Genomic DNA, 23,748 nt, shown 5'->3' with positions numbered 1-23,748 from the left:
TTCTTTTCCTCATAGCTTTTTAACAGAGTTTTTATTTTGTTTGGTTTCTGTGTCTTTCTTTTAGCTGTGTATGTGTGTGTGTGTTTTTTTCTCTCTCTATAACTTTGAATCAAGTTCTCTTGCTTGTATGAATTTACTTTTCTTTCCTTTGCTACCTTTCACCTTTTGTAGGATTTATATATATTTTTTCTTTTGGTTTCATAATCATAATGATGAGAAGGAAAGAGAGAGAGAATGGTGGCCACTTTCTCACTCAACGTGGCCAACTTCAACTAACTTTACTTCAACTTCAACAAACCTTTTGGTTTGTTGTGCATATAGATGAACTTATTCTTTTTATTGTGTAGAGAAAGAGTTATATCATAAATTAGATAATGCTTTAAAAAATTGTGCATTTTTTTTAAAGGTGTAAATAACCACATTCAAGGGAAGGATGGTTTAGTTAATAAGTTCAGCCCAAAGCTAACATATAAACTTGGGCTATGTTAGAGCAAAACAACAAAAGAAAAGATAGATAAAACAAATTTAATAAATTCCCATAACAATGGAATGGCAAGGACCTTTTGTTGTATAGTAGATTTCCTTTTTCCCCTTCTTTTCTTCCATCTCATTTGACATTTCAAGAAATGCACATCAATTATTTTGCTGGTTATATAATGCAGTAAAGATTTATAAATAAATAAAATTCAAAAGACAAGTATAACCACCTCATTTCACTTGTATGTCAATAATAATAAGTACAGATGGAACCATTGATAGAACAAGAGCTCCCAAATTTTTTTCTTTTATTCTTTTGACTTTTGAGTAATATACATAGTTTATAACATTTTAAAGCTTGGGTCTCCAAAATTACCCTTAGCCCCCTTAAAAATTCAGTTGGTCCAAAAATAAAATGGCCAACTAGTCCATATATATTATACGTAACCCACTCCGAAAATAAATAAATAAATAAATAAAATAAAAGAAGAAGAAGAAGAAGAAGGAAATGTTAGTTGATTACATCATTTGATTTTTTAATTAGAAGAATATTAGATATATATAATGTGATACTACATAGTACATATTACTTTGATTTGATTTGTAGATTATGGGAAAGTCAAGTCCAATATTAATATTTTCAAAAGAAAAAAAATACAAAAACCTTAAAAGAAAATGTTGGTGATCAAGCATTGCCAACCTTTAATGTTGATAACACAGTTTTGGAAAATCCTTGTACAAATTTTAAAAAGTTGAAATCAATTAAATTTAATATTACTTCATTGGTGTGTAACCCTATATTGCATCCACAAATATGGGATTATCAATCATAGATTATTTTTATGATTTAAAACAACATTGAGTTCTATTTTAATGGGTGACTGATTTGAAACAAGAAACGATTATTTTGTCTTTTTTTTGTTCATATGTTGTTAACATTGAATATATGCTAGTTTTATTTTGCATGCATTAATTTAGTTTTGAATCTCAGTATATTTCTCATTCTTGAATGATGAAATTTTTTGGTTCATACTTTGATCCTGCAAAAATGAAATATTTGTTTTGTCTCATTTATAGTGTCTCATGTATGTGATATAAACCCACCTCCCTTTCCTGAAAATCTGCCATACATCCTTTGTCTTTTAACCCTATCAAAAAAAAAAAAAAAAAAAAAAAACTATTGGAATTTAATCTGAAATTTCCCTTCAGTTAGGTGTCCAAGAAACCCTCTTTAATTTTATATATATATATATATATATATATATATATATATATATATATATAAATTGTTTAGGTAGCAATCAAAAGAAAACATGAGTTTTGTTACTTTCAAAATTGGGTCAACAATCTACTCATAGTCAAGAAGACAAAGCATAGCTACTCTTCTCAATTCTGATATTTATTATTTAGTTCATTGAAAGGGAGAATAAGTAATCTGAAAGAAATAAAAATTATTAAAACTACTAATATGATCTTTCAATTATTAGACAAAGCTTAATTTGATCCTTCAACTAATTGTGATAATTTTGCCCAAGTCAATTTTTTGCCTTCAATCCCTTAACTATTAATCTTAATATAGGCAAAACCAATTACAAATTTTACTTGAATCAACACTTAAAGGGTTGATCTTAAAAGATTAAATTAGTAAGCAATTCATCAATGTCTTGGTTCAGTGAAAGAGAATCTGGAAAAAGGTTTTTTGCTCATGAGATTGGTATTGAGTCTAAACTCTAAAGAGGAGAGACTGTAAGGGGGAAAGAAAAGGACGATAAGGAATGCTTGCACGTGGTGGGTGTAAATTTATGAAAGTTATGTCTGAAGTTAAATGGTTAAAGGACCCTTTTTTTTTTTTTTTTGAGAAACGGTTAAAGGACCCAACTATCAAATATATACACAAATCTATGCAAGCGACTAATCGAACCCCAAGCTTCTTTGGCGTGGGGGGGACAGTCACCTACCTTGAGATGATATGGTTGTCGACCATGCTAACCAATGTGAGGGTTCTTTATGGTCGATCAGTTAGCATGGTCTCATTCTCAAAAAAAGTGTCCATTAACACTATGCATATTAGTATTTATTTTTCCCAACAGACAACCATCGTATTTTATGTTATTGAAAAATGTCTCATTTGGTTACAGATTTAGAGTTGTTGCCCGAACACACATCCCATTAGACGACCTAAAGGGACAACTATCTTATGAGTCTTAGGAGAAGGGTTTTCCAGCCAAAACCAACCCTTCCTACACACATACCCCCTTCATATGTTAAATAAGCTAGGTATGCAAGTTTTGACACAACTACTCTTATCATTCTCTCCTTCTCTCCAGTAGTTCATTAATTTCACTATTGTACAATTCCTAACTAACTTTTGGGTCCATTGGTTAAAGTTGAAGTGATCCCTTGTTATTCAATCATTGTCAAATTCATTATGATTCGAGTTATTTTAGAATTACAACCAATTCCACACTCATTTTCACAACTATCTTATATGGCAAAGTATACTACAGTACACTTTTGATGCGATGATCACTTCACAAATATAAGTGCTTGTGAAGTATGAAGATAAGAATCAAAGTTCAAGTCTCCAAAATGGAGCTACACACACACACACACACACACACATATATATATATATATATATATATAATAGTGACACGCATATCTCTTATCTTATCCTAACATTTAAAAAAAAAAAAAACAATTACCTAGACCAAAATCAATTAGTGGCCAATAATAAACAAAAATTATTCTAGAACAGAAGCAATATAGTCAAAATTTATAATGAGTTATTTTGTAATATTTTTCATGTTTATTGACATTTTCTATATTAGTTACTGCATTATAAAAGTGGTATTAGCTGCGAAAGAGCTAAAGGTGATGTCATATCACAATGGCCCATGTCAATTCTTGTCAAAATTATTGTGTGCTTAACAATAACATTTACTTATCCACTCCAATATTAATCCAAGTAGGATTTGTTTTGGCTTTGTGATTATCCAATGACTAGTGAGTAGTGACAATCTCTAACACCCGCATTAGGTTATCTGTACTCTGTATGATAAAATATTAAAAACTCATTTTAATTTCGTTCTATTTTTAAACTGTAAATAGGAGCAAGTAAGTATGTGATTTTGTTTTTTTATTATTATCTTGTAATGAGTTGATTAGCTCCAGTTTCACCATTTATAGCTAAAACATTGTATTCAGAATCTAGTGAGTGAAACTCATGTAAAACATGTTGCTATCTTTTAGGGAATTCATCAAATTTCACTCCTAAATATTTTTTCTTTTTTTGGCTGAATACTCCTCAACTTTGACACACTGTCATTTTAATCATTTCATTCGATTTTCAATCTGAACAATTATAACTCCTTACCTAGAGGTTCAACCACATGACATGTACATGACACTGGCAGTAATGGTGTTTTCAATATTATAGGTAATATGGTTGAATTATATGCAAATCATGTGATTAAGAGCATCTTCAACAAGTTCTCTACACCCAAAATTTAGAGAATAAATCCACAAAAGTTGCTCCAACAATCTCTCTAAATCACTATTCATAAAGAAAAAATTGTTTGCTAATGAATAGTGGTTCTCTTGGTCTATGACCTACTATTCATTAACAAAACAATTTATGAGAATAAAAAATTCAACCAATCATGGTTGCGTCAAGTAGCTTCACCAACTTACATAAATATTTTGGATAAAAACAGTTTTTTAGTTTTGAAAGGGATAAAAACAGCTTTTAGATAGAGACATCAACTTATTTGTTCTTATCAGTTTCTTTAAGTACCAAAATGTCCACATTTACAAAGATCACATATATCATGTTAGTTGAGCACTTGAGCTATATACAGTAACTTCTCTCTAATTGTGAACTTTGAAATTTCATTCCTAATAATGGTTTACTATGTGCAGAAGATTTGGTCCAAGAAACCCCACTATCCAGTAATGGGCGTGCAGAAGATTCGGTTCAGGAAACCCCAGTATCCAATAATTTAAATAAAAAGCGTGGGATAACGCTAATGCAGCGAATATGGTCTCTTCCAGCGAACAAGAAACTTTTATGTGGGTTAAATGGGAGCGGCCAACCGATTGAGGAAAGCGGGCAAACTTTCAAAAGGTGGTTGGGCACCTTGTGCATCTGCCACACCTATTGCCCACTTATGCCAAGTAATTGGACGCGTGTCTCTCGTAAATGCAAAGAAGATGCCTGGATAGAGATAGAGGTTGTATCAAATTAAGCTACTGTTAATTGTTATGTATAGCCATATATGTGCTAAATGGCATTTTCAGTAGGGTGGATTATTGCACTATGCTAACTCAATTTTTGCATTTCAGAAAAAGTGGATCATTGACCCAGAAATTATCAAACCTACTAATCAAATGAACTGGACACTGCACTTACTTGGGGAATTGAGGAGGAACAGAAGGAGTAAGTTAAAAAAGAAATGCTACCTAAAAGATGCGTCGAAAGAAGATGTCCTTAAAAAAATACCAGATTGGGCTGATGAGCAGGACTACCACGCGCTAGTTGACTATTGGTTTGATTCTAAAACGAAGGTTTCGCTATTTTCTTGCTCTATTATCTTTTAGTGGTAATATACATATGATGGGGTATCTGGATATACCGAGTACAGTGTTTTAACTGATTTTTTTGTTTTAATTTGTCGGCGGGAATGTGTTTGTAGACATTAATTGATACGAACAAGAGAAGTCGTGCGTTTCAGAAGGATATAGCGAGGACAGGGCCTATAAGTTTTGCCCAAACTGCTGAGAATATGGTAAGAAATGCATTATACAACAACTAGCCAAGTTTTAATGTTCTACTATTTTAATCGAACTTGTGACATATTGGTATCAATAAATTCTAGTTGTATTTATTTATTTATTTTTTTGTTGAAAGAACATGGTCGATTCGAATTCATGAAAATTAAAATAGATTTTGTCGGCGTGAGTTTAGCATGAGAAATGGCTTGCATGGAGATGACAGTAATGGTGGCAGTGCCCAACGTTGTCGTAAGGTCTAAACTAAGCAATCCACAATTTCATTACTGCAATAATATAAACTTCTTGGTTCAGAAATAATCAATATTAAAAAATCAGAACAAATTTTCCGTACATATTGTTTGGTTAAATTAATATTATTAATAGTAATCTGTTTTTCAATTTCAACTTCTCTTCTTCATGAAGTCACTTTTTTTTTTTCATGTGAGTGTGTAAACGTTCACATTCAGAGCTATAATGAGATGTCAATTTTTTGGGAACATGGAAGTTTTTATATATCCATCAAATAATAAAGCCTAGCAAACATGAAAAAGCTAGAGAAAAATTTTTAAAAGCCAAAAACTTTAGCTTCTCTTCTAGGGTGGTCCAGCTTATAAGTTTATGGAAAACATGACACGGTGAAAGGCAAAGAAAAACATATGAATATTAGCTGTTAAATATTTGATAACACCATTATTGGCATTAATATAAGCTAATCGCACATAAAAAAGAAGAACAAGAAGAGCAAAATTGATAAAAACGCCTAAAGCAGGGAGAATGACTTTTGCAAAATACCACGGCCTAGCTAAAGCTATATACTAAAGTAATTGAGTACTAAATGAAGCCAAACGTAGAGTAGGGTAACAATTATTTTGTGTGATGAATCTGAAGAGTTTGAAGAAACTAGTTCACTAATGGAGAGCACAGTGTTGGGGTAAGGAAGACTTGGCTTTTTTGCATGTTTATGACTGTTAATAGACATTTCTTGTGGTGTTTCCTATTTTTGATTAGTGATATCATTAATATTTATGTTTGCCACTTTGTTAGCAAGAGTTTGGTTTGGTATATAGCAATTGGTTGTTCTTTGAATTTGCTTTCCTTTGTTACCTTATTTGTGGAAAACTAAATAGGTTGAAAGTGGACAGCTCCAATACAATTGGGATGCATATATGCAAGGGGTTGTAGCCGTGTTTAAAACGTAGCTATAGACAAATTGTGAAAATATTCAGGGGGTTGTAGCCGCGTTTAAAACGTGGCTATAGACAAATTCTAAAAATATTCAGGGGGTTATAGCTGCGTTTAAAACGTGGCTATAGGTGACAGATATAACCACATTTAAGAAATGTGGCTATAGTTGTGGCCTATAGCTGCATTTTAAACGTGGCTAAAATGTCTTCAAAGCTGTCAACAAGGGTCCTATGGCCGCACTTTTTCAAATGTTGCCTAAGAAATGGCTATTTTATTTAATCAAAGGGCAAGAGTGTTGGTACCAATAACCGCTTGATACAAAGCATTCACATGAAGAAAACAACTCGTCTTTTTGAACGTAATAAACTACGTGTTTAAGGAATTTGTTTTACATTTATATTGCATGTTATGTTCCAAATTCCATTTGCTATCTTTGGTTGTCGATTGTCGCTTCATATCACCAACATAAATTTTCACTATTGTAATGAGACTATTGAATATGATGTAGGCAAAAGAAAGTGGACAAGTAGTGGAGCGTGCAGATGTTTTCATAAAAGCATACTGCATGAAAGATGGGAATCCTGTTAGTGATGAAGTGCGACGTAAGATTGTAAGCCCTATATCATAACCTATTTCTTTTGTATTTTGTGCGTGAAATGTTTATAGCAAATAATATGTTGTTTGGTTCTTGTATGAAAACAGGAAAAAATGACTGAAATTTTAAACAACGGGGGCAAACTACAAGGAGACCGTCGCGATGGAATTCTTTGGTCCAAAGATGATGAGTTTGCTCAAGTGATGGGCAAAGAACGTTGTGGACGTGTCTGTGGGGTCAGTTTTGGACCAACCCCAACAGGAAGAAGTGGGTCCAACCTTCCATGTTTGCCTGGGCCGTCGTCCAGTGAAATGGCCCAACGGATGACTGAATTGGAAAATTCGCTGAGGGACCAACTTGCTGAGTCAGAGCAGAGGCATCAGGAGCAAATGGCCTCATTGCATGCACGACATAAGGAGGAAATTGCCGAAGCACTGGCCGAAGCAAAGCGGGAATCAGATGCACGGCATGAGCAGCAACTAGCTGAAGCAAAGCAGGAATCAGAAACACGGCATGAGCAGCAACTGGCCGAAGCAAAGCGGCAAATGGATGAAATGATGTCGGGCATGAAAGCCATACAAGAAGCCATGTTAAAAAGCAGCAGTTTAAGCAATTTTTCAGGTAATAAAAACTTTTCCTTTAATTTAATGAAACTTGCGTGTTTATTGCAATGCATTGTTATGTGCTACTAATACAATGTATATAATATATTCAGGATAGCGCTACATCACAGTGAGGACTCTTCGTGGATATTTTAAGATTGTATGTTGTATAACTTTTTGGATATTTGTGGATATTCAGAATATTGTAATATTGTAACTTCGTGGATATTCAGAATATTGTAAACATGATGTTTGATGCTCACTGCATCTTTTTTGTGTCAAATGGACTTTAAACTTTTTCCCTCCATTTTGTTGCTGTATTGAACTACATATTTCTTAAAGATTGATAGTTTTCCCGTATTCGTTGGAGATATTGATTTGTGACAAGTTTGAGAAAATTCTTGCTTGATATTTAGTTGAAATTCTGGCTTGTTATTTTTGTTGCATGCAACAAGCTGGAATTTTTTGTATGTGTGACAGGTTTGTAAAACATAAGCAGGTTTGTAAAACTCATCTGCCCAGAAAGAGGAAATAAAAAGGAAAAAAAAAAAAAAAACTATAGCCGCGTTTTTAAAACGCGGCTATAGACAAATTCCTAACAAGAATTCGGGGTCTTAGGCCGCACTTAAAATGCGGCCTAAGGTTGTGATCTTAGGCCACGTTTAAAACGCGGCCCAAGACCACAACCTTAGGCCGCATTTTAAGCGTGACCTAAGACCAGAACCTTAGGCTGCGTTTTAAACGGGGCTATAGGACCTGGTCTTGGGCCGCGTTTTAAACGCGGCTATAGATTTAACTTTAGGCCACGTTTAAAACGCGGCTAAAAGGTGTCTTAGTGGCCGTCACCAAGGGAGCTATGGCCGCACTTTTTAAACGCGGCCTAAGAACCCAACCTTAGGCCGTGTTTAAAACGCGGCCTAAGAGTAGACCCTTAGGCCGCGTTTTAAACGGGGCTATAGGACCTGGTCTTGGGCCGCGGTTAAAAAGTGCAGCCATAGGACCGTCAGTCCTATAGTAACAAGTTTTAGGCCACATTAGAAAGCACGGCCTAAAAAAACGCGGCTATAGGCTATAGCCATGTTTTTTTGACATATAGCCACGTTTTAAAAACGCGGCCATAGAACCTTTTTTTTTTTGTAGTGGTAAGGCACTACAAAAGTACAAACAGGCTATATAGAGGTCATGTTATATCAATTTTGTGAAATTTAATTTAATAATTTATATATGATTATTTGGGCATCTATGAATTGTGCAAAATCAAAACAAGTGCTTCCCATTTTTGTGTGGGACTCCTGGCCAAGTGGCCTAAGCCCTTCCTCATGGTCCATTGCCAGCTCTGTGCCTATAGTGCCGACTACTACCAGGTACCAACAATTCGACCCAAGTTCATCCTATGGCGACAATCCTTTCGGAAAATTTGATATAAAGAGCAGGGAAATATCTATTTGACAAACCGAATCACACATGCACACATATCCATACAAAAAAATTCCATACAGCAAAATAAATGATGGGAAATAAACATAAGTGAACTTTTTTTTTTTTTTTTTTTTTTTTTATGGGAAAACATAAGTGAAATTGATGGAAAAATAAGTTGCACGCCACATTGGCATGTATTTTATGTGTACTAGTTATTATCCTAAAGTGTGTAACAGAAAAAATATATTAATGTTTTCTTTTTTCATTAAATTCTGTGTTGTCGTGTCAATTTTCTGTAATTTTGGTAGATTTTTTTTTTTTTTTTTAGAAGATGGTAACTTGCACCAACCATACATGAATTTTCCTCTATTTAAGGGATGAAAATGTCTATTTCTATGGTATCAAAGTTATTGTATCAAGTGAGTTCCAGTTAGCTTAATTGGTAAAATCTCTGATGGTTGAATAAGAAATCTGGGGTCTAATCCTTGCCTATACCGAAAATCGATTGATATTTTGATCTGATGATAAAGAGCTATCATCAAGAGACGCCATAGGTTTGAAACTCTCAAAAAAAAAATTATTATACCAAATTAGCGGAAAAATAATTAAAGAAATCTCAATACAACAACATACAAGTTTAGTGGTTTTACCATTTCACGTGAACCACCATTATTACCAAGTAGGTGGCAATGTAATTGCCTTGATTTGGTACTTGTTCAAGGCAGAAAAACTTTCTTTTATTTTAAATGGATTACAAACATTTGATTTATCATAAGATTCACATCCCCGAAACTGAATTATAAGTCGGGTTCTAGGTCCAAAATATCTCAAATGAAAGTTCTCCTACATCCAAATGCTTATAAATTAAATCTCACTATTGAGGCTACTTACATATACATCAAACCATTTAGCAAAATTAGGTGTATTTCTCATCAGAAGTCTTATCACAGGACAAGGTCCTTCTTTGATGATAGATCTCTATTCCTTCGTGTTTTGTTTTTCATAATTTGGTATATGTGCTAAAATAATTTAATGTAATTCTGGTGCGGATGCAAATATATACAGATGGTAAGAATAAGTACAAAAATAGAAGGTATGGTTGTACACTTGCTATTGTTCCTAACCTGACACATTTGCACGAAAATGAAACACTTGTTGAATAGCATGCTCCAATTAATCTCTTAACTAGCCAGAAGCACTTGTTGAAGATTGATCAGATATGACAAATCCCGTTGCAGTCTCAATAGTTGTAGATTGATCGGATAGTATTAACCTACCTACAGAAAATGGAGGAGCTAATGGCTGAGGAAGATTTATCGATTTACTTGCAAGCATGAGAAGGACCCTTGACATGGTAGGTCTATCATTTGGATCTTCTTGAATACATAACAATGCAATATGGATCAATCTCAAAGCCTCTCTTATAGGACAAGTATCAACTATGGTCTGATCTATCAATTCTATCAATTCCATTCCTTTGCCTTCATTCCAAAGTCGCCATACCTATTGGTGTTTTTTCTTTAGTTTACAATAATAAGCAAAAAGTTAATTTTGGCTAGAGATGTAGATAAGGAAGAGAGACGTACATATGATGGAAGACTTTGTGCACGCTCTGGATGGTAGAAGCCACTATTCATTTTTCCACTAACAATTTCAAGCATTAGAATTCCAAAAATATAAACATCAGACTTTATTAAAAATAGTCCCTCCATTGCATACTTTGGTGCCATGTATCCACTATTGAAAAAAATGTGTAATATTATACAATATGGTTTCAAGTACTGTAAAAGAGAATGAAGGCTAAGTTGTCCTAATTAATGTAGACTATGTAGTATCATTAAGAGCATTAGGCACTTTGACAAAACCATGACTTATGGTAAGTGGCTTTCTTCCTTTGAAATTCCTTGATCTTACAGTGCTTCCTTTAAATCACGATTGAAATTTTAGAGTTTTCTGTTTGATTTCAATGCTAAATTTTAATGTTTACTAAAAATGTTATTTGAAAAATGAGTTGCAAATGGAAATGGAATGAACCATAAATCTCCTAAAACATGCATGTAAGAGGGCCATACTTAAGTTTGATCACGTGCAGAAAAATTTCTTCAGAAAGCTGCGTCAATGAGACCAATAAAACAACAATTTTCTTCAGCAAATCAACCGTGGAGACCAATAAAAACGAGATCAAATCAGCCTTGGGATTACAGGAGATTGAACATTATGAGCAATATCTGGGCCTACCATCTTTGGTTGGAAGAAGGAAGAAACAAAGTGTTGGAGCATTTTAATATTAAATATTTAAAATGAATAAATGTTATAACATAAATGTAAAGATGTGGGAGTGAATATGGAAGATGAGGAGTTGTGAAAACGTTTAATCCCACATTGAAAAGGAGAGAGACTATTTTATTCTTTTTAATTGTGGTGATTAATGGGCTAACATGAATTGTCTCAAATATTGGGCTAGATACGTGCGCAAGGGGGAGGTGAAGGGTGGAGTATCAAAAATGGAAATGAATCAGTCTCTTGGATCCTCCTACTTGACAGCTCATTCAGAATAATTACCATATCCATTGGTGAGTAAATGACCCAAATTAATACTCCATTTTTATTATGGACAATAAAGAGCCATTAACCCACTTAATGGACTATCCATTTGGGCCTATTCATTCTTCAGAAACTCCTTATCTCACCATTAATTATGTAACTCCAGCCCATCAGATTAATATCCAACAATTAATCTTGTAACACCCACTACATCAGAATAATGGACCTAATTAATTAGAATAAATTGGGTAGTAATTTCGTGAGGCCCATTGAGCCTATAAATAGACTCATTCATTCAGGGAAAACATTTTAACTCTTACGTTAGGCTTCAAAGAATTTCGTCCATGAACATATATATATATATATATATATATATGTGTGTGTGTGTGTGTGTGTTTATATTATATGGCTAATTTTTAATATAAATAAAAACATTTACCTTTATAATAATAATAATAAAATAACCTTAAGAGGTTGCCTTAGTGATTCTTAAATTATGTTTCATTAGATTCTGAATTTGAAATCTCTTACTTTCACTATTAAGAGATTCTTTTATATAATTATTCGGTGTATGTGAGATAGAGAGACTACACACGCTCAAGTTAATAGATAAATACTCAAAAATATTTAGATTTCTTATTTTTCAAAATAATAATAATAATAATAATAATAATAATAATAATAATAAACATTTTAACAAAATTGAACAAATAAGATCTTAATTGAATAAATTTGACACTTAAAGTACTTAATTAAATAAAAGTAAAATTAGAAGTCCGAAATGAATTTCAACCAAATTTAAAATATGCATTTTGCATTTTAGCTTTGAAAAAAAAAGAAAAAAAGAAAAAGACTAAAATATCTCAATTTGAGTGACCAAAACAAGAACGTGGCCAAAGCTATGGTATTATGCTATAGATTAATGAGAGAGATAGGGAAGCTGATTTCCTCGCAGGAGTCCATGCAAGATAATTACAGCCTTTATGGACCAAACCTGCATACGTTAATGCCGTCGATGGAAAATTACTACTTACCTAATATCGTATATCGAGGCACATTTTCTACCAAAAACCATAAAAACTAGACATGTTGCTAAAGGACAATTGCTAGATGTGCCCACAGTTTGAATCATCTAAGCGACTTTCTGCGAACTCTCAAAATCAAAGGAAAGTGTAGTCTTTTTCTTCCATCTTACTTATACTAAATTCTTTTTGCAAGTCTTTCCCTCTAATTAATATATCATTAATAAATAGTCAATATTCAGTAGTTAACTAATTTCTAATTGTTTTATTTTTGTTCAAATTAAGAAAAAATAATTTTAAAACTGATCACCTTTTATCTAGATTTTTTTTAGATAACATGTATGTTAAAAGATTTATTTTCTAATTTAGTAAATTGTTTTTCTTGAAATGTAGGAATTATATGATGGACAAACAAATTAATCAAGGGAGTATGTCTGTAAGGCACTACAAACTACAAAGTACAAACAGGCTATATAGAGGTCATGTTATATGAATTTTGTGAAATTTAATTTAATAATTTATATATGATTATTTGGGCATCTATGAATTGTGCAAAATCAAAACAAGTGCTTCGCATTTTTGTGTGGGACTCCTGGCCAAGCGAACTAAGCCCTTCCTCATATGGTCCACTGCCAGCTCTGTGCCTATAGTGCCTACCACTACCAGGTACCAACAATATATTCGACCCAAGTTCATCCTATGGCGACAATCCTTTCGGAAATTTTGGTATAAAGAGCAGGGAAGTATCTATTTGACAAACCGAATCACACATTCACACATATCCATACAAAAAAAATTCCATACAGCAAAATAAATGATGGGAAATAAACATTAGTGAATTTTTTTTTTTTTTTTTTTGATGGGAAAACATAAGTTGCACGCCACATTGGCATGTATTTTATGTGTACTAGTTATTATCCTATAGTGTGTAAGAGAAAAAATATATTAATGTTTTCTTTTTTCATTAAATTCTATGTTGCCACGTCAATTTTCTGTAATTTTGGTAGATTTATTTTTTTATTTTTAGAAGATGGTAACTTGCATCAATCATACATGAATTTTCCTCTATTTAAGGGATGGAAATGTCTATTTTTATGGTATCAAAGTTATTGTACTAAGTGGGTTCCAGTTTGCTTAATTGGTAAAGTTTTTTATGGTTGAATAAGAGATTTAGGATTTAATCCCCGTTTACACCAAAAACCGATTGATGTCTTGATCTGACGATAAAGAACTACCATTAGGAGACGCCATAGGTTTGAAATTCTCAAAAAAAAATTATTATATCAAATTAGCGGAAAAATAATTAAAGAAATCTCAGTACAACAACGTAAAAGTTTAGGGGTTTTACCATTTCACGTGAACCACCATTATTACCAAGTAGGTGGCAACGTAATTGCCTTGTTTTGGTACTTGTTCAAGGTAGAAGAACTTTCTTTTATTTTAAATGGATTACAAACATTTGATTTATCATAAGATTCACATCCCTGAAACTGAATTCTAAGTCGGGTTCTAGGTCTAAAATATCTCAAATGAAAGTCTTCCTACATCCAAATGCTTATAAATTAAATCTCACTATTGAGGCTACTTACATATAAATCAATCCATTTAGCAAAATTAGGTGTATTTCTCATCAGAAGTCTTATCACATGACAAGGTCCTCCTTTGATGATAGATCTCTATTCCTTCGTGTTTTGTTTTCCATAATTTGGTATATCCGTATATGTGCTAAAATAATTTAATGTAATTCCGGTGCGGATGCAAATATATACAGATGGTAAGAATAAGTACAAAAATAGAAGGTATGGTTGTACACTTGCTATTGTTCCTAACCTGACAAATTTGCACGAAAATGAAACACTTGTTGAATAGCATGCTCCAATTAATCTCTTAACTAGCCAGAAGCACTTGTTGAAGATTGATCAGATATGACAAATCCCGTTCTGGTCCCAGTAGTTGTAGATTGATCGGATAGTATTAACCTACCTACAGAAAATGGAGGAGCTAATGGCTGAGGAAGATTTATCGATTTGCTTGCAAGCATGAGAAGGACCCTTGACATGGTCGATCTATCATTTGGATCTTCTTGAATACATAACAATGCAATATGGATCAATCTCAAAGCCTCACTTATAGGACAAGTATCAACTATGGTCTGATCTATCAATTCCACTCCTTTGCCTTCATTCCATAGCCGCCATACCTATTGGTGTTTTTTTTCTTTAGTTTACAATAACAAGCAAAAAGTTAATTTTGGCTAAAGATATAGATAAGGAAGAGAGACGTACATATGATGGAAGACTTTGTGCACGCTCTGGATGATAAAAGCCACTATTCCTTTTTCCACTAATAATTTCAAGTATTAAAATTCCAAAGCTATAAACATCAGACTTTATTGAAAATAGCCCTTACATTGCATATTCTGGTGCCATATATCCACTATTAAAAAAAACGTGTATTATTATACAATATGGTTTCAAGTACTGTAAAAGAGAATGAAGGCTAAGTTGTCCTAATTAATGTAGACTATGTAGTATCACTAAGAGCATAAGGTACTTTGACAAAACCATGACTCATGGTAAGTGGCTTTCTTCCTTTGCAAATCCTTGTTCTTACAGTGCTTTCTTTAAATCACGATTGAAATTTTAGAGTTTTCTATTTGATTTCAATGCTAAATTTTAATGTATACTAAAAATGTTATTTGAAAATTGAGTTGCAAATGGAGATGGAATGAACCATAAATCTCCTAAAACATGCATGCAAGAATGCCAAACTTAAGTTTGATCATGTGCAGAAAAATTTCTTTAGAAAGCTGCAACAATGATTTATAGAATTAAAATGAGGATGAAGTCAAGGGATTGCTTACTATGACTCACGATTCTAATAGTGTTGGCTTCTATTTGATTTCTCCCAAACATCCTAACAGTGCCAAAATCTGATATCTTTGGGTTCATCTCATCATCTAAAAGCACATTACTCGCTTTCATATCCCTATGGATGATTTTCAGCCGAGAGTCTTCATGTAGATATTGAAGGCCTTTAGCGATCCCATTGACAATGTTTATGCGTTTAGCCCAATCTAGTTCCTTACATTTTTTTGGATCTACATTGTAATATTAAGGTGATTGATTCTCACGGATGGGAAAATTTTGCCATGAATTGGCCTATAATTAATGGTGCAAAGTGTGTGTGTGTGAGAGAGAGAGAGAGAGAGAGAGCAAACCAAACAAAAAGGCATCAAGACTAGTGTTGGCCATGTATTCATAGACTAGAATCTGTTCATCTCCTTCTGAGCAGCATCCCAAGAGCCTCACAAGACTATTAATATTGTGTTGAAGTTTTGCAATTAAAATCACTTCATTCTTAAACTCTTCAAGACCTTGTTTAGATTTCATTGAAAGCCTTTTAATTGCAGTTTCCTTTCCATTTATCAAGCCCTGGAAGCATTTTAAACATTCTTTATCAATGAAAACTTTTGACACAGTATTGGTAGACAATAGACATACTCTGCTACATGTTACAACACTAAAGGTTCAATGATGGTTCAATTCTCCTAAAATCAAATGATGTAATCATTTAGTTGATATTGATCCTAACATTTACTGTTGCTATGTATTAATTTCAATTGCAATTGTTCAAATAATTTCAAAAATTGCATATGAAAGAAAATATTTATAAATTGTTACCTTATAAACTGGGCCAAAACCACCTTCTCCAAGCTTATTCACTTCAGAGAAATTGTTTGTAGCAGTCAGTATGGTACTCAAATCGAAGTAAAGCATTTCTCCACTGTCGTCAACATCCCTTGCATGCATTCCGCTGTCCGTTAATTGTATTGAACGTAACCTTGGAAAATTACTTCGAAACGGAATTACTTGGCTTGTGTCCCTCTCTAAGTAACAAATTAGATTTTTAAAATAATCAATGACCATCTAAAAACACAAATTTTAATAGAAAAAAAGAATCATTGGTTATAATAGATTGGCTAAACTAAATCTACCTTCTTCGTGTTTCCTCCCGCCAGAGTATTTATAAAACCAGAAACCGAAGAGAGCAGCAACTACTGCAATTGATGCAATTGTTGATATAGCAATGATTACTGTCTTGGTTGTCTTCTTTCCTCCTGTTGCTCATCATATAAAATAATTACCTACGTATGCTTAAAATATTCTGTCAAATAAGAGTATGATAAAATTACTTAAGATCAAAATCCTTAATTAATTTATCATATATATATATATGTATATATATATCAATTAATGCGAGGACATAAGCTGCTCAAACTGTCACAGATAAGCCAAATGAAATCTATTAGCAACCCTTATTATTATTGTTATCATTTATTAGCAGAGACAATGGATTAGGAATTTAATGAAGGTCTTTTATATCAAATGGGGAATGGCACTTAATTCGCCAGATGAATGTAATACAACTATCTTAGTACTGGAAGTAAACATAAGGAAAAACTTCAACTAGCTGTAGACTAAAACATTCAACCTTTGTGAGTTTAAGTGGATGTTTTACCTTAGCTTCTTTATCCCAATTACTCTCTAAAATTGCTATTATCCTTAGTACTCTGGTTTTTTTTTTTTTTTTTTTTTTTTTTTTTTTTTTTTTTTTAAATTAATTAATTAATTAATTTATAATATATATATAAATATATATATATATATATATATATATATATATATATAAAGGTATTCGATCATCTAATACTAATACTTTACAGTTTACACCTGGCCTTTGAGAACACAGGTGACAGGACTGCTACATTAAAATGAGTTGGATAATTGTTATCTCAACCGATATGGCAAAATTGGCAAGATATTAATGTTAGATCAACCATCTTGCTAAACTATAGTACCTACTAATTTTCCCATGATCTGGAATTGTTTGGTTTGTCAAATCAAGTAATCCTAATTCCGAAACGCCCCCAAAAATAGGTTTCTGATTATTTTTAAATTTTAATCCTAAATCACAATTCGAATCCTGTGAACCAAACGGGGAGGATTGATCTACAAATAGACCCAAGTAAAAGAACAATTTAATAAAGTCCAAATTACGAAACATGTGAGGAGGATTTTTATGAAATACCAAATCAACATGTCTTACCATTATCATCAGGCAGTGGCTGTGGTGCTACAGGCACGGGTTGGGATGGTGGTGGTGGCTCAGTGAAAGAGTAGTCTTCATACCTCAGAAAGCAATTCGGGCCACAGATGCGCCACCCAATTTTGGATTCGCAACATTTTTGGCTTGTATTTAACAAGACACTTAAGCACTCTCTGCATGAATCACCGATTCACCATCGACATCTCTAGTACACTGCACCAACCCATAGCCTGTCGCAGACGCATTACCATCAATAGTCTGTGTCTGATTAGCAATCGAGAATAACCTGTGTTTTTCATTGACGCCCGCTATTAAACTTCCCAACTGAGAACGTGCGAACAAATTTTCTTGGTCGGGTGAAGAAGTATTCTGCAAATTCCATATGAGCAACAATGGCGATGTCTGTGCCTGTCCAAAGAAATTAACATCGGAGTAGCGTAGCATGCACTGATCGTACCATATGATGGCACTTTTGTTAGATGGACATCGAGTTGTGATATCTCGGATCGCGTAGCTTACACAGGTTTGGCAGGTACTATTAGAAACATCACCTCTGCAGAGGAAGAGGGCGTAGATGCCAATATTAGAGCTTTCGTTGTAGAAGCTGTAGTTTTGGGAAGCTTTAGAGGATAAAGACTCCAACAGCTCCGTGAGGTTGGATTGGTAATAGGTGTTGGAGGTTTCATTTGATTGATCCAAACAAAAGTGTTTATTGTAGGTTGGCTGAGAATTAATTGAACTGCTGAGCGCACAGACTGAAAATAATATCAAAAGAAAGTCTTTAGAGCCGTGGAGGGAAAACATTTTGACTCGTTTATCAGAAATTCGTCTATGCTTATGTTTAGGTTATGGCTGATGCTTAAAATCATCTACCTTTATAATCCTAAAAAGAAAAATTATTTTTTCTAGTAGGAGTATATTAGAACGGAATACGTCATAAAACGTCTTTTCACTTTTTCGTAACTTTCTACGAAAGAAAGCTCTCGTAGATAAAATTATTCAAGAAATCTAGTATAATAGATAAATATATAATATTTACCAAAACTTTTCTACATGGTTCACTGGTGATGGAAAAAACGTTGAAGATTCATGTATGAAAGGAATCACAGACTTCGAATTTCAATTGGCCACCCAAGGAGTTTTTACAAAAGTTGCAAATTTGTTTGTGGGACCAAAAAAACTTAAAATTATTTTAAATTTAATAGTTTGAGAGAATAAATTCAGTCCAGCATAAGAGGGTACTTTTACACCCTCTAATAATAATGTGCTATGTCAGATTTTTGCAAATAAAAAACTAATCACTTCCACACCAAATCAAACCTTCTTCATCAGCGCCGACTCAATAGTATAAGCCATTGATGCGGCCGCCTAAGGCCCCAAGCGAAAAAAAGACTCCTAAATTTTAACCAATAGTATTATTTAAGCCAAAATATTAACAAATAAATAAAATAATATTTTCTTATCAAATGAAAAACAAATAAAAAAGAGAGAGAAATATTATGTTCATAATATTTTTCACAACATTTTTACAAAAAAAAAAATCCTAAATAGAAAATTGTTAAATGCTATTATTGACAGTAAAAAATAATTTTAGTGGTAGGTTTAAATAGGAAACAAGAAGTAACTTAGCACCTAAGATTTGTTATGAAAAACATTATGAATGTAGCACTTCTAAAAGAAAAAAGAAAAAAGAAAAGAGAGAAAGCAATCCACAAAAAAATTCACAACATTTTTCACAATAGTTGAGTTAGCAAACTTTTACTAATTTTCAACTATATTCACCACTAACATCATTCTTTTACTCATTAATATCAATTTGCCACATCAACAAATGTAAAAAAATTTGTTAAATTTTTTTTGTGTTTATAAACTTTTTTTTTTTTTTTTTTTTAAATTTATGTGATTCATGTTAATTAATAGTAATTTTATATACGAAACAAGATAATCAATTTTCGCCTTAAACCTCCAAATGCATCAAGCCACCCCTGCTCTTCATATAGATAACTAAATCCCATGTCACTTCTTCCTTAAATAGAGATGTTGCTGAGAAACTTCGGTTAGGACCAGCGGAGGTTGAGGACAACTAGCAGTGGAGGAAGTGGGCCACAAAGGAGCCTTCTGGAGCAGTGTTGACAACCCTCCAAACCCAACGTGGACCCTGCCTAAGACACTATTAATCTCTCAATCTATAAGAATTGAAGCCATCAATCTTTCCATGGTGGAATTTCATCACCACCAATTACATGAAAAAAGTTGGGAAAAACGAAACCTACAAAACCAAATCTAAAAAAAGCAATGGGGCTGGTCCGATTAGAGAGAGCGCAGAAGCAGATGGTTGTTGCTTGTTGGTGAGCCTTGATTGTGTGTGGCAAGCTCTAGTTCTTACTTTGTAATAAACTGACATGGCATACTTAGATTGGAGTGTGCAAAAAAGGTTTTACGGCCCACCTGAAAAGAAATTGCACTCATAGTTTGATTGCTTGGGTTGACCGTAGGTGTCAGGTGACTTCTTTATAATAAATCATATATAATGTCAAAATTGACGCCTTTCAAAAAACCAAATTGTCAATATTGAATATGGACTATAGGACACCTTTTCATCGTTGAATTTCGAAAATTCAAAAGTTGCACTGAACCTTGATGCTAGGAGGTCTGGGATTGTTTGGTTTGTCAAAAAACCAAATTGTCAATACAGAATGTTATGTTGAATTCCGTACTATCAATGATTGGAAAGTATGAACTCGTGAAAAAAGGGTGAGAGTAACGGTTCGGACTTCGGAGGAATATGATCAAGGGCGGAGCCAGGAATTTTTGTTTAGGGGGGCCAAGTTGCAACACTAATATATTTATCAAGACAACCCCATACACACACATAAATACACATGTTTTTCTTTTTATTATATACACAAACTTTTTTATTTGATAAGTTATATATATACACACACCCAACAAAAAAAGAGCTTAATATTTTCAATCAAAATTATGTTTGATGGCTATCTTTCATAAAATTAATAAAATACATTTTCACAATTTTCATAGTGAAATTCTTAAAAAGTTTCATTTTCTATAAAAATTATCAAATTTTATACTAATGTAAGTAAAGTTATTCAATTGAACTAATGTAATTTTCAAAAACAAGAATGATCCAAAACTTGGAGGAACAAATTAGGCTCCAAACATATTTAAAATTATTTTGCTTTGATCCATTATGTAGCAACTAAAGAGACATTTCATGTGCAGTTTTAGTGACAAGAATTTTTTAATGAGTTAATGACTTATTAATCGCCACATAACAGGTTGAAAAAGATAAATTCAAACATGTTTGGTGCCAAACTTTTTCAAATATTTAACAGATATAAAAGCACATTTTACAATAAAAAATAGAATTGCGAAAAATAAAGTTGTCTCTATAACTATTAGACCAGTTATTTTTTTTAAAGCATCATTGGACTAATTCAAATACTTAGGGGGGGCCAACTCTTATTTTCGTAGACTAAATTTTGAAAACATTAAAATAATTATATATATATATATATATAAATATTTTAAAAATTTTCAAAATTTTGGGGGGGCCATGGCCCCCCCACCCTTCAACATGACTCCGCCCATGAATATGATAGTGTCCATCTTTTGTATTTGACTACGTATGGGAAATTTTGCAAATGGGAACTCTGGATTTAAGGGTCATCAAATAGCCCATGACCCATGGGCTGGCCCAGTAGCCCGCTAGCCCACCAGGCTAATGGGCAGCCCAGCCCGGTAATATTGAAACTTGTGGGCAGCCCAGTAGCCCAATGGGACAGGCTATGGGTTGGTTTCTTTACCCATGGGCGCCCGGTGGGCCGGCCCGTTAGCCCAGCCCAGTAGCCCGACCCGTTAGCCTAACTCATTGCCCAAAATTTATAACAAAATAATTTGGGGGTTGGGTGGGTGAGGGATTGAACTTTAGACATTATAAAAACTTTAAGACCACACACCTAACCACTAAATACTTGGAATGATTGTGATACAATATGCATAATAAATATATATTTTGGTATTAGTCTAGTAGCTTTGATTTTTAAAACAAAGTTACTAAGATGACTGTTGCCCTACCTCTGTGACTCTGGAAAGAAAGTCATTCTTTCCTTTGATAAATTCCAATTCTTTCTTTACAAATTACAATTATAGAAGAAATTCCTTTAAAAAAAAAAAAAAAAAAAGCTTACCGTTGGTTGGAAGAAATTCTTTCCTTAATGAGTTGATATTTGATTCTTCATATATTTCCTTTAAGAATTGATATTTTATTATTCAAATATTTCCTTTAAGAGTTGATATTTAATTCAATATACTTATTTATTCTTATCAATAAAAGTTAATTAATCTTATTTTAGTACCTTTTTAGTTTTTAAGAGGTATGTCTTAGTATTTTTTTTAATAGAATCTTTTTAGTAGATTTAATTGTTCAATTTGATAGTTTGTAATAATATATAATTATAATTTTTTTGGTTAAATTTTTATAACCCCATTGAAGACCTGTTAAAAATGCCCATGGCTAGCTCATTAAACCCACCTCACTAGCCCAGCCCACTAAAGCCCAAATGGGCATTGCCCATGGGTAGGGCCATGGGCTAGGGTTTTTCCATCCAGCCCGGCCCGACCCAGCCCATTGACTAGTCAACAGCCCGTTAAGCCCAGCCCATTAGACCCATGGGCCAAGTAAAAACGGGTCGGGCCAGCCTGGCCCAGCCCATTGACGAGGCCTATCTGGATTTCCCTTACTCTCTAAGTTTATAATTAAATAACTCCCCTTTCCTTAACTGTGTCTTAGGTTGTAAATGAGGGGAAGAGAAAAGAAGAGAAGAGAGAGGGGAAAAGAAAGGAAAAGAAATAAAAAAGATAATACTTCCTTTTTACATGTTTGGAAAGAGTGGGGAAAGAAAAAAGAAAATAATATATTTAATTTAGATATATAATTTTATCTGAATACCCCAAATAAAAATCAAAGTATTTTTTATTTTATTTTTTGTGATGGACAAAATTGAAATTTTAGAAGTTATTAGTAGTGGGCTCTCAAAAATTGCAACCTTTTTACTTTTCTTTCTCTCCTTATTTTTGCCCGAATGAGAAAAGTGGGTCCAGATGAATGCACACTCCTTTTACTTTTTTCTCATTTCTTTCCTATAATGCCAACCAAACAAGAGAAATTATCATGTAAACAATTTTTTTTTTTTTTTTTTTTCCCTCTTCCGTTTCCAAACAAAGCGTAAAAAAAATAAAAAAATAAATAAAGCTGGAAAATAACTCAATTTAACTGCAGTAGGATAGGGCCGAAACAAGAATGCGTAATATCAGCGTTTCAAACTTTTGGGTGCATTGCACGACGTGGGTACAGCCCACACTTTGGCTCAGCCCATTAAATGAGTTTGTTGGACGAGTTTAAATGGGCTTGCTAGGGAAGTTGCCTAAAGAGAATACTTGAAGTCATATTTTTTATGTACAAAAAAGTCAAGGAAATTAAGTTGGCTTGCATTTATTAAGAAGTGGTGTTAATCAAGTGAGACACGGTGGAGGAAGAAAACAAAGAAAAGCTGATGAAGAAATAAAAGGAGGCCTTTTGGCCAGTGAGTTAGTGAGAAGCCCCAGAGTGTGAGACAGAGAACAGTACAATCTTGAAGAACTGCGTGAGTGAGAGCAAGCAAAAGAGGAGAAAAACACAAAAAGAAATAGAAAATCGTGAAAGATACACAGGTGAGGATAAGAGAGCAATGAGTGAAATGAAAAAGATAGTTTTTCTTTGGTTAAATTGTATCTCTAAGTATTGTAATATTTATTTAATATAGTGAAATTATTTAAAGTTTGTCCTGTAATTTTTTCCTTCAAGGAGAAAAGACTTTTTACGTAAATTTATGTATTCTAGTGTGGTTGTGCTTTCATTGTATTTGCTGAAATTTATTCATATTTATGTAGAAATTTTGCCAATATGAACAATAATCCTAATTGATGGCCAAAGTTAAGTATATGCAGTAGGTTAATGAGACAG

General features: G+C 33.2%; 1 protein-coding gene and 1 pseudogene across 1 annotated transcript; both read right to left on the bottom strand.

Moving 5' to 3' along the window:
- Window positions 1-10,236: 10,236 nt before the first annotated feature.
- On the bottom strand, window positions 10,237-17,778 carry LOC126728773 (cysteine-rich receptor-like protein kinase 10; annotated as a pseudogene).
- Window positions 17,778-18,564, bottom strand: LOC126727266 (cysteine-rich repeat secretory protein 38-like). Its single transcript, XM_050432851.1, has one exon. It carries the CDS (start codon window positions 18,528-18,530, stop codon window positions 17,889-17,891), a length of 642 nt encoding a protein of 213 aa, XP_050288808.1. The 5' UTR covers window positions 18,531-18,564; the 3' UTR covers window positions 17,778-17,888.
- Between the last annotated feature and the right edge of the window lie 5,184 nt (window positions 18,565-23,748).

This window comes from Quercus robur, chromosome 5 (genome assembly GCF_932294415.1).
Source record: "Quercus robur chromosome 5, dhQueRobu3.1, whole genome shotgun sequence".
Lineage (NCBI taxonomy): Eukaryota > Viridiplantae > Streptophyta > Magnoliopsida > Fagales > Fagaceae > Quercus > Quercus robur.
This window is presented reverse-complemented; position numbering and strand designations above follow the sequence as displayed.